The sequence below is a fragment of the Didymella exigua genome (assembly GCF_010094145.1).
Source record: "Didymella exigua CBS 183.55 unplaced genomic scaffold M421scaffold_42, whole genome shotgun sequence".
NCBI lineage: Eukaryota > Fungi > Ascomycota > Dothideomycetes > Pleosporales > Didymellaceae > Didymella > Didymella exigua.
This window is the reverse complement of record NW_022984816.1, coordinates 265,927-277,540: the sequence shown is the minus strand read 5'-3', so window position 1 is coordinate 277,540 and position 11,614 is coordinate 265,927. Positions and strand designations below refer to the sequence as shown.

General features: G+C 46.6%; 5 protein-coding genes across 5 annotated transcripts in view; 2 read left to right on the top strand and 3 right to left on the bottom strand.

The window, feature by feature from the left end:
- M421DRAFT_21066 (CENP-B protein) overlaps nucleotides 1-4,257 on the top strand; it is a gene marked incomplete at both ends in the record, with an annotated part of 4,874 nt that extends 617 nt beyond the window's left edge. Inside the window, one exon of the mRNA XM_033588218.1 lies at nucleotides 4,036-4,257. Coding sequence (XP_033444392.1) covers nucleotides 4,036-4,257 — 222 coding nt within the window. The remainder of the gene's footprint in view (nucleotides 1-4,035) is intronic.
- Nucleotides 4,258-4,975: 718 nt separating this feature from the next.
- M421DRAFT_73515 (uncharacterized protein) lies at nucleotides 4,976-5,695 on the bottom strand (the record flags this gene model as incomplete). The annotated part of the gene is made up of 1 exon (XM_033596967.1): nucleotides 4,976-5,695. The coding sequence occupies one exon, from the start codon at nucleotides 5,693-5,695 to the stop codon at nucleotides 4,976-4,978; it is 720 nt and encodes a 239-aa protein (XP_033444391.1).
- Nucleotides 5,696-6,004: 309 nt separating this feature from the next.
- On the top strand, nucleotides 6,005-6,444 carry M421DRAFT_425144 (uncharacterized protein). The gene has a single exon (XM_033593994.1). The coding sequence runs from the start codon at nucleotides 6,101-6,103 to the stop codon at nucleotides 6,266-6,268; it is 168 nt and encodes a 55-aa protein (XP_033444390.1). The 5' UTR covers nucleotides 6,005-6,100; the 3' UTR covers nucleotides 6,269-6,444.
- Nucleotides 6,445-9,963: 3,519 nt separating this feature from the next.
- M421DRAFT_73476 (uncharacterized protein) lies at nucleotides 9,964-10,210 on the bottom strand (the record flags this gene model as incomplete). The annotated part of the gene is made up of 2 exons (XM_033596964.1): nucleotides 9,964-10,065; nucleotides 10,133-10,210. Coding segments are annotated over 2 exons (180 nt in total), but the record flags the coding sequence as incomplete, so codon positions are not given.
- Nucleotides 10,211-10,429: 219 nt separating this feature from the next.
- Nucleotides 10,430-11,218, bottom strand: M421DRAFT_404089 (uncharacterized protein). The gene is made up of 2 exons (XM_033590271.1): nucleotides 10,796-11,218; nucleotides 10,430-10,738 (listed from the first exon to the last, which is right to left on the bottom strand). The coding sequence occupies exon 1, from the start codon at nucleotides 11,087-11,089 to the stop codon at nucleotides 10,832-10,834; it is 258 nt and encodes an 85-aa protein (XP_033444388.1). The 5' UTR covers nucleotides 11,090-11,218; the 3' UTR covers nucleotides 10,430-10,738; nucleotides 10,796-10,831.
- Between the last annotated feature and the right edge of the window lie 396 nt (nucleotides 11,219-11,614).

Genomic DNA, 11,614 nt, shown 5'->3' with positions numbered 1-11,614 from the left:
CTCTGCCGGAGGCTCTCTGGGAAGCTCGTACGCCAAGCAACGTACGTGAACTTGATGCTCAATCAACGTTAATACGCGATCGCGTGCGGCGGCACAAGAGCTCATCGCCAGCTTCAATCATTGAGGCGATTAACCAGCTCAAGAAGGGTGCTGAGGTAGTGATGCTCTCAGCTGAGCTGATGCGCGATCGGATTGCCAGCCTTGAGAAGGCTAATGAGGCAGCGTCAGCGCGCAAACAGCGTAAAAAAAGGCGTATACAGCAGTGTGGGATCTTAACAAAGGGAGCTGGAGAGGATATACTTGCTCAACGTGAGGCTGATTAGCAGATTGCTCGTGAAGAGCGTCAAGGAGGAGAGCAATTAGGCCGCAGCCGCCAGGCACTCGCGCGCTGCAAGAGATGCAGAGAGACTGGACACAACTCGCGTACGTGCAAAAAAGATACTTTAGATACTGCTTAATTTACTCTATAAATATCTAAACATTACATTATCACGTTGTTGAGATATATGATTGTAAAGGTGCGCAAAGTTGGTTGGGTGGCTCACTCGCTTCGATGGCTCACTCGCTTAGTATTTACGTTAGACCTATTGCATTGATGAACACTACTGGCAAAATCATGGATGCAGTCATCGCGCGGCAACTCAGCTACCTAGCCAAGACATACCATGTTCTACCGACCACACATATGGGCAGCAGGAAGATGCGCTCTACTAAGCATGCTCTCTACGCTGTTACTAGCAAGATCTACGAAGCGTGGAATTGTAAGGGTGGCCAGGTGGCTAGTCTCCTGCTGCTTAACGTCTCTAGTGCCTTCAACAATGTTTCGCACGCTCACCTGCTTCACAACCTGTAGAAAAGACAGGTAGATGAGAAGACAATTTAGTGGATTGCCAGCTTCCTTAGTGACAGACATACAAACATTGCTATTAACAGCTTCTAATCAACAGAGTGCAAGATAAACACAGGCATTCCCTAAGGCTTGCTGCTGTTGCCTATCCTCTACCTCTTCTATAATGCCAACCTGATAGACAAATGCAACAGCAAGACAGACGCCACGTTAATAGGGTACATAGACAATGTTGCCATCCTAGCGTGGGGCAAGACAATAGAGAAGACATGCGACACCTTAGGCACAATTCTCTAGAAAGCACAGCAATAGGCTAGCACGCATGCATCTATCTTTGCCCTAAATAAGTTTCAGCTAACACACTTTACAAGGACGCACAGGCAAATTAACACTATAAGACTAATCTAGACTTTATAGGGCGAGGTAAAGCCTACAACAATATGTAAGTACCTAGGGCTGACTATAGACTCTAAACTGTACTAGAAGGAGCACATAGAAGAGATAAGAAAACAGGCGACTAAGACAGTCACTGCGCTAAGCTGCCTTAGGAGCTCTACCTAGGGCATCAGAGTTATTGATATGCGCAGGCTGTACGAAGGCACCGCGCTCTCACAAATAATGTATGCCTGCTTAATCTAGTCAAACGCCAGCACAAAAGGCAAGCTTTATACCTAAAAGACCTTAAATATACTGCAAAGCATTTAAGCAAGGGCAGCAAGAACTATATGTAGAGCCTTTAAGGCCACCTTAAGACCTGCACTAGACGTTAAAGCATTCCTCTTTCCTATCAAGCAGCAAATATAGAAACACAATGCAGAGACAGTCACCCAACTCCTCTTAAACACAGACATAGCAAGCACAGCAGGCTTCTTAGCAAACAACACACAAAATACAGGACTTAGAACTAGCAAGAAACACACTGACTTATGGCAGAAGATCCACAACAACATGGAGCAGAGGCGCAGCCAAGGCTTCAGCACGCAAGAACAAATCCCGTGCTTCCTCACTCTACCCTAGAGACGAGGCCCAACAACACACATTAACACAACAGCTGAGAAGGCACAAGAAAGACACGATAGAGAGTACGTAAAAGAAGATAACCTCAGCATCTACACAGATGGCAGCAGCATCAAAGGCGAAATAGGATCAGCAGCTGTGTGCTTACTCACACAGCAGACACGAGCAGTGCACATGGGATCTGACACGACGTTAACAGTATACGCAGCAGAGCTGCAAGGGGTTAACCTTGCGCTGCAGCTTGCAAAAGAATACGCAGAAAGAGACAGCAACAGGCAAAAAATTGCTATTTACACAGACAACTAAGCCACTATCTAGTCTATAACTAAGGCTGAAGGGCAATTAGGCGCCTACATCCTTAGTAATATTGCACAACAAGTCTAGGATCTTTAGGACATGGGCTGAACGGTGACTGTCTGATGGATTCCAGCCCACGTGGGCATTCCAGGGAATGAAGCCGCCGACACAGCTGCTAAAGAAGCCACTAGATGGAGAGAGGACGGACGCAGCCAGCAGCCAGCAGACGCACCCCTGAAGCTACACCCGCTCAGATTGACACTTAAACAATGGTGCAAATTACAAACGGAGAGAGATTGGATAGCTAGATGGAGGATTGAAACCAAAGGTCGAGCGACATACAGACACACGCCAACACCTACTAAAAAGGTGCTTTAGCTCCACCAAGGCCTCACTAAGCGGGAGAGCGCTCTACTGGTGCAATTGCGCACTGAGAAGATTGGGCTTAACGACTTCCTCTTCAACCAAAGAGTGCCAGACGTCACTACCTTGCGCTGTGAGTGTGGCGAGAGGCGACAGACCGTCGCCCACGTTCTCCTCCGCTGCAGGAAACATAAGGACCTCCGGAACCGCATCTTTGCCAACCTGTCCAGACAACACAGCCTCTAGACAATCCTGAGCACGCCACAGCTAGCCACTAAAGCTATTGAGTATATAGAACAGACGCAGATCCTTGGGCAAGTGGGGATCAGAGATACGTAGACGACGCTGAGCGTTGGGGGGAGACTGTAGGTACAGCAGACGCGACAGACGAGGCAGTACGCCTCTACAAGCCTAGAAACAAAGCATACAGTCAGTAGAACCGTTATCTAGATGGCCCGCCAAAGCATATGTAGATAGTGGTTGAGGGGAAACGGCAGGCCGCCGCGGACAGATGGTTCTTGCTCGCAGGAATGAAGTGGGGCGGCGCGGAGCAACATGTTTCCGCATCACGTTGGCTGTCCGCCACGCCTGCTCGCCGGGCATAGCTGTGGATATCACGGCTGAAACCGAGTAGGATTTAATCAATCAATCAATCAATCAGCTGTTGGCCTCTTGTTCGAGCCTACGTTCTTCCCGTTACACACGTCGACATGGACCCAGCCAGTCGAGCGCTGGCGCAGGCCCTGCCTGCAGTCGTGCCCAATACGTATGCTGCTCGATCTGAACACAGCAATGTCCCGATCTCGACGCTTGTTCATCGTCGCAACGGTCGACGCTCACGGGAGGAGCATGCTCAGAGCCAGCAGTACCTCAGCCGAGAAGAGGAGAACGGTCTGGTTCAGCTCTTGCTACTAATGTCCAACCTTGGCCATCCAGTGCGAATGAAGTTTATACGCTTGCTCGCGTTTAGTATAGCCCGTCGAAGGTCTACGAAGACGCACTCGATCAAGCCCCCGGGCAAGAACTGGCCCAAAGCCTTCGCGGAGCGGCACCCTCGGGTACAAGCGAGAAAGGTCAAGTCGATAGACTGGAAGCGTCACGAGAACAATGTATACGACAAGATCGTCGAGTGGTTCGATGTGATCGGTCAGGTTTTGCAGGATCCAAATGTCCTCCCGGAGAACGCCTATAACATGGATGAGACTGGTGTGATGCTAAGTATGCTTGGTTCGGTCAAGGTCCTAGTAGGCAAGGATGACCGGCGGAACTACAGAGGTGCCGGTGTAAAGCGGACTATGGTCACTGCGGTTGAGTGTGTAAGCGCTGATGGTAGAGCATTGCTGCCACTAATCATCTGGCCCGCTTCGACACATCGGAGCAACTGGACCACTTATCCTACACCTGGATGGCACTATGCATTCTCTGAGAACGGCTACAACGACTCTAAGATCTGTCTGGAGTGGCTTACACGTGTGTTCGACCCTCAAACCAAAGCACGAGCTAACGGAAAGCCACGTGTTCTGATATGCGACGGCTTTGGTAGCCACGAAACACTCGAGATCCTGGAGTTTTGTCTTACTAACAACATCATCTTATGTCGCCTGCCCTCTCATACCTCCCACAAGCTGCAGCCCTGCAATGTCGGGCCTTTTGCACCCCTGAAAACAGCCTATCGTGACCAAGTCGAACGCCTGAGCCGAGGAGGCGTTGACGTAGTTGGTAAAGAGCATTTTACCTATCTATACAGTCCTGCGCGGGAAAGAGAATTAACCCAAAGAAACATCAGGTCTGGGTGGGCTGCGACTGGCTTGTATCCTTTCAATCCGGACAGAGTACTGAGAGAAATCCCAAAACCGCAAGTTGAAATTGTCGTTCCCAGGACCGCCACTACAATCAACAACACGCAGGACGCAACACCCCAAACGCTCGTGACACCAGTGACGCCGGTAACAGCGGAAGCGCTTACATTGCATGACATGATCAAGCAAGATACCCATGTTCCCGACCAAACAAAAATGCGGATACAAAAACTCGCAAATGCTGCTCAAAGTGCATTCGCTGAGCGAGTCCTCCTGAAAGACCGCAACCAATTTCTTTTCAAGATAAACAACGAAGCCAAGGTTCGTCGATCGACCAGATCAGTTGTGCTGGGAAAAGCGAAGGTGATGAGCTTCGAAGACCTTGAAGAAGCGAGAGTAAAGCGTGCTGCAAAGGAAGATGCTGTCGCAAAGAAAGGAAAGCGCAGTCGTAAGCGCAAGGACTCTGCGCTTCGAGCGCCTGCAGACTTGCCTGTGTTTGAGGGTGAAATAGTGAACGAAGCGCTAGTGGCAAAGAGCGCTGCGACGCCGTGGAAGGCTCCAATAGCGCGTATGTACTAGAATTGCGGTTGCCCCTCAAAAGTCTGGTGATTGCGAAGCTCCAGCTCACTGTCTTGTGCTCCACTCGTTCTTGCTAACGTTTCTGACTAACATCAATCATGCTCATAGTTTGGCCATTTGGCAAACCACCACTTTCCATTTGCCTCATCATTTTCCGCACATCTGAGCCATTGTGTCCCATCGTGCCTACGCCATAGATCGCTTCAGCCAACAACCGCAGTTGCAGTGGCATCTTCTCATATCCATAATGCTGAATGACTTCGTGCTTTGTCACTTTCTTCCTTATATCACTCCATGCTCCACTCCTTCCAAAGGCCACGCACTCTTCGATTTTGTCCGGGGTCCACCATGGTGGAAGAAGGCCTTTGCATGCAGTCGCCTTGTTGAGGTACTGACGAAAGGGTTCAGTGCTGGATGCAGCGCCAGTGTAGATGCTTGGTGGCGTGGTCTTGTGCTCGTAATCAAAGTCATCCGCTTGCCGAATACGAAAGGAGTCGACGAGAAGCTTGAATGTGTCACTTTCCGGCCGATCGTGCAGATACGTGCCCTTGTCGAGTCGCGTGAACGGATCGGGTACCTGCCGCTCGAGATCGTGAAGACGAGGCGCGGAGTAGGGGTTGGAGTGCTCCCCAGGCCTAGGGCAAACTTTCTTGTGACTCTTGTAGTCGGCCTTCTGGCAGTCGCGACCGCAGTATACAGCCGTCTTACAACGTGCGCAAGCTTGGAGGCGTGGGATTCCTCTAGCTTCGGCGGTTTCTTTGCAATGAGCGCAGGTCTTAATTTCGTTGGCCATATTCGAACGAACAGCTCAGAGCTAAACGTGGAAGGTGTGAATCAGTTCTCAAGACTAGCTCAAGCTATATCAGGGTGCAGAAAACAAGCGATGGGTTTGGAAACGAGACTAAACACCTGCCGCGAGATGGTACCAGGTACGGGGCTACCGACGCTAAACTTATACAAAAACGGAGAATGGTGCTGCCGATGGCACGGGCCGCCGAGGCGGGAGGCGAAGTCATATTGCTTTCTTAAGCTGCACAAGTAGGGTAAGATTATGATGTCAGCTTTCGTGGTGAAAGCACTACGCACAGCGACAACGTGATTCCTGAACTTCGCCTAGGTTTTTCCTACGTAAACGGTCGCGCTTGATGCCAGTTGATCAGCCAGCACCCAACCATACGCCCACTGCGACTGACGTGCTATGGCGACACCGTGGCCTCAGCAGCCCACTGCATTCCGCGCGCGCGCTACACGCATCAATACCTACCTTAACGAAGTACTTAGATATATCGGTCGCAACCGAAGCCACTCCTTACCTGCATTCCTTGCGAAGATCATCGTCTACGGCGCGCTGACGCTTATACTCTAAATGTAACGGTTGAGAGGAGAAGCGGATCACGTGTTGTTGGCGGTGGTCTGGTGTTACTTCCTCATGTTGTTGAGCACCTCTTACCTTGGCTGTGTTACAAAGACGTCATCAAAACAAACCCCGCAGCGAGCCTTGGAGAACATAGATACAACGACAACAACAACACAGAACACAAGACACTCATTTAAATTATATACATTTGCTCTTCATACCGCAACAGTTATGAGCCCGGATTGCGACTAGTTAGCTCGCTCACTCACAACAACTGATTGGCACCTACAATTGAGATTAACAATTGATTATACTGTACGGAGCTGCCAACCTACTAATTAGCACCCACAATTAAGATCACGATTGATTATACTGTGCGGAGCAACTTACAATGACTACTGAGTCAGACCCTGCGGTCACCTGAGTGACAGTTGTCCTTAATTGAGCTAACAACTGGCACAAGTGGCTGTTTATACAAAAAGATACTGCGCAGAAGAACAAGCTCTGGCAGTACGTTGACCCTGCCACGAAGGCAGCAGTCTTGCCTACGTTAATGGCACTAATTGAACCTCAATTGACGGATCACAACAATGATGCTACGTCACTTGCTTATCTTACTGCCGCGCAGCAGAAGCTGTACTAATAGGAGTACAAGCAATAGGAGCGCAAGGACATTAAGTTCAGGCGTTAGAAGAAGGCTCTTGCTAAGTTTAACTCTAAGATTAGCAAGATAATTGCTGCAAAGCACCTTTACTTAATTAAGAGCAAGGACACGCCATACGAGCGGTTGACGACGCTCAAGAAGCATCTTGCACTATCTAACGCATCACGACAACGCGATCTAATCGCACAATACAAATCTCTCTAGACGCCACCACGCGGCAGGAAGATTAAGGAGTGGCTTCGCTCCTGGGTAGAGGTCACCAACATGTGTATCTCTGCAGAGATTCCTGAGACAACAGGATCAAGAGCACAGGAGGACTTCCTTGTTGCATGCAGAACAATTGATCCAGAATACGGCACATCAGGCCTGCGAGCTCTGATCGATCTTGAGGACGCTGGCACAGCTATTCCATCTGTGGAGGACTACGTCAGCAAATTCACCACTTACCTTAAGCGTGTGCGACCGCTGTCAACAGGACTCAGCTCTATGGCAGCAGAGCTTGATGTTGCAAAGCCTCAGCAGCAGAACAAGGATGGTTACAGGATCAAGCTGCAACACAAGCCGCAATGCCCATGTGGCCTACAGCACTACTAGGTTGACTGCTAGTTAATCAACACAGAGCATCCACAAAGACCTAAGGCCTTTGCCAACGCAATTAGCCAAAAGAAGCTTGATGCCGCCCTGGCTGCTGACAACGACTTAAGAGACAAGCTTGACAAGGCGCTTAATAAGTAGCGCGCAAAATAGCAAGAGAATAGAGGGAGTATTGCTATAGACAATGGCAACTGTCCCACCTAACATACAGCTAACACTGTATAATATATAAATTACAAGCAAGAGCTATATGCTTAGAACAACAAGCAAGTTAACACAAAAGCTTGCAATAACATAAGAAAGAAAGACAACCTCTACACAGCAGTAAGCATAGAAGAGGATATTAGCAAGCTCAGCAACTAATAGATCCTTAACCCTAGCTCTAACACTCATGTAATTAACACTAAGAACTAGAAGGGATGGACAAGAGAGTACAACGCAGCTGCTACTAACTTTGTTAGAGCTAGAACAGGACGTGTTTAGATAACAGCCTAGGGAAGCATAGAGCTTATAGCAAATACACCAACAGGTGTACAACCACTAAAGCTCACTTACGTTGCTTACGTCTAAGGCTTTGTCACAAGCCTAATTGGCTTGGCGCGCTGCAGGAAGCTTAATATACACTTTGATTTAGGACGTGATCTCCTGTACAAGGGCAATCTAGGATTAGTTCTTGCCTACTTGGAGCACGATAGAGGGCACTAGCTGGTGGACGCTGATGCCTCACGTTGTCTAAGCCAGACTTTGCTATTGTCTTTTAGCACAACCTACTAACCTTTAAAGGCTCTACGCCTTAATTAAATAGTTAATGCTAGGACAGCTTATTAGATGTAGGGTTATCCTAGCAAGAAAGTAATTAAAAAGCTTACCTTAAATATTAATAGACTTTTTGTAGAGGGCAATAATAACAAATTCTATACTGTCTATACAGAGTTAAAGTTAATAAAGCAGATATCTTAAAGATAATAGGAAGACTAAGCTTAGAGGCCCTTCTATTAAATCTCTATTAATATTATTTAACTAATACCTTAAGGAGAAGCCTGCTTAAATAGTAATTAATAGGCTAGACACTCTATTAATTAATACTTAAAATAGCACAAATTATTAACCTTCCTATAGTAATTAAAACTATTCCTAAGTTAATAGTTAGTTTAAGACGTACATAGTATATAGTAAGTGTTTAACTGCGACGTAACAGCTATTAAGACAGACAATAACTATAGATACAGCACATTACTAAACTTCCTAGAGGAACTCTGCAAAGACCTTGGTATTCAATATAAGCCACAAGCAGAGTACACAGAAGAACAGAACAGACTGGCAGAGCGAGCAGGATCGCTGCTTGTCATCCAAGCTAGAGCCATGAGGATTCAGGCACAACTGCCAAAATCACTGTCTCACGAGCTGATTTGAACAGTAGCATATGTGCTGAATTATACGCCAACAGAAGCACTACAATAGAAAACGCTATACAAAATAGTTTAGAAAACAAAGCTAAAGGTTTAACACATACAACTAATAGGCTGTTAGGCGTATGTCCTTAATTAATTGCTTAAACGCGCAGACAAGCTTAAATTAAGAGTGCTTATAGGCCACCTTGTTAGCTACAACTTGACCAATATCTTTAGGATCTAGCTTCCTACTAAGGACTAGGTTATACGCACACAAGATATTGTCTTTAAACCTATAAAGTTCTATAAAGGACTACAAGGATATGCTTACAAATTAGTAATTATAGAAGTTATTAAGCTTCTAGTATTTCCTAAGGAGCTTAAGCCTAATAATATAGCAATAGAAGATCTTTTAACAACTTAATAACGCTGTTAACAGCAGCCTGCTCACACATCTGCGCTCACAGAGCCTTAGATAGGGGGTAAAGTAATAGAATAGAATAAGGAGCAGAACAACAGAGGATTGCTAACTCTAGAAACTTTAATCTACAATTAACAAGACAGACAAACTAATTCTCTGTCCTTAGAATTAGAACAAGAGTAATATGCTCTTAATAAGCAACTAGCTTACAAATAACTATACATATTATAAACTTATAATCTTTCTATAACCTAGCTTAAAGGCTATATACCTAATTAACATAAGAACAACACTCTAAGACATTAAAATCCTAATCTTAGCACAGACAACGTTATTAAAGGCCTACAGCGTACACGATGAAATGCTGATCTCTAGGCGCTAGAGAGATGGCACTCTCACGCTGTCTCATACGGAGTATTAGTTGGCGACTATCTTAAGGCTTTCTTAACTGCCTTAAAGGCTAAGCTAATAACAAAGATACACTGCACACAGGTGTTAAGACCTCTATAGTTAACGTAGATTATCACCGAGCCGGCCATATCACTGAACCGGCCATTTTCTCTTGGCACGACTAACACAAGTTACTACAACTACAACTACTTACTATTAAACAGTGACCCAGCATACTGCGTGCTTATATTAGATTTAGAAGATGTTTCTGCACCCTCCTGGCACGTTCGTGCGTTGTGTCCAGTTTTGCTGCAGTTCCTACAGCGCTGAACAGTTGACTGAGCTCCTAGTTGACCACCTCCACCCTAAGTCTTCTTAGATGGCTGAGCTGCTACACACGCCTCAGCAGCTACCCGCGATGCTGCTGGGCCATACTCAAGTGTGCCACCATGCTGAATCTGCTTTCTCTTACGCGATTTTCTCTTAGTTATTACTGCTAATTGCTCTTCAAGCTCTCGCACGTGGGCCTTAATAAGGACGTTTTTGTGCAGTATCTCTTTAGCCCCTTTTACAAGCTTTAAGAACCCCTCTTGCGCTGCACTTAGCAATTGTTAGAAGGAGTTGCTTACAAGCTTAGATTAAGACCTAAACTTGTGTGTATTGCTTGGCGTCTTGGATTGCCACGGCGTTTCAGGTAGAGGTACTGCTGGTGGGGTATGCAGCCGCACTTTAAGGCAATCTAACACCACCTGCGCGTTAGTAGGAACAAGCCCTAATGCCTTAAAGGCCTTTTAGCAGTTAACCTTTGTAAACATATTAAGGAACGCGTCCCTAAAGGCTAGTAGGAAGCCTTCCTTGTTAATGTGGAAGACGCGTTAGCGTGCTAAGTCTTAAACGTGTTAGGAGTACTTGCGCTTTAACAGTAAGAAACAGACCACGTTAAGTGGCTAGAGGATGTGTGACAAGTAAGGTGGCATGCAGAGAGTAAGGATTTAGTTCTCTAGGCAATAGTCCTTAAACTCCTAGTTGAGATGGCTCTTATAGCTATCTAAGATGAGCAGCCTGTACACTCCTACCTGACGCGTCTTTGTATGCGTGTTAAAGTGCTTTAACTACTTAAGGCCAAGCACGTTGTTTGTCCAACTATTCTTAGAGACTGAGAGCTTCCAATCGTGGGGTATATCTGTCTCCTCATACCAGGCAGAGATGTGGACGCGTCCTTTGTAGATGATGAAAGGCGGGGTTGCATACCCAGCGGCGCAGATGCTCTGGATAACGGTAACCCACTCGCGATCACCTGGCTGAACAAGCTCTGGCCGAGCACGTCTCTCTAAGCCTGTTACAACCTTTAAAGACAAAGCAACGCCCATCTAGAACCTAGTTTTATTAAAGTTGTGCACGTTGTTGTTGCAAACACTATACTTAACTTAAGTATCCTCTACTAGCTTAAACCACGCGCTGATTATCTCAGGATCTTCCTGTAGTATCCTCTGTCTATCCTTAGCTTAATTGAAGGCCATTTTAAGCTTGTCTAAACGCGTCACAAGCCTGCTAGCCCATAGTTTGCCAACAGGCTCTTCACCACGCACACTAAGTATCTTATTAGCCATATCTGCCACCTCACATAGCTGGGGCGCAAATCCTTACAAATTAAGGTTAAGTATATACTAGATAATTGTCTGCTCCTCTGGTATAGTAAGTTTCTAGCAATTAGCGCGTACGTCTAGTTAAAACGTAATATTGTGAAGGCAATTAGAGACCTACTAATAAGGTATGTTCAACGCTCTAGCAGCGCTGTGGATACTGCGAAATTGGCCAGCGTAGAAGGCCTAGATAGCAAGGATAACTCTGCCTTCTCTAGTAGTATTCTAAAGTTGTTGTTGTTAAGGCATGTT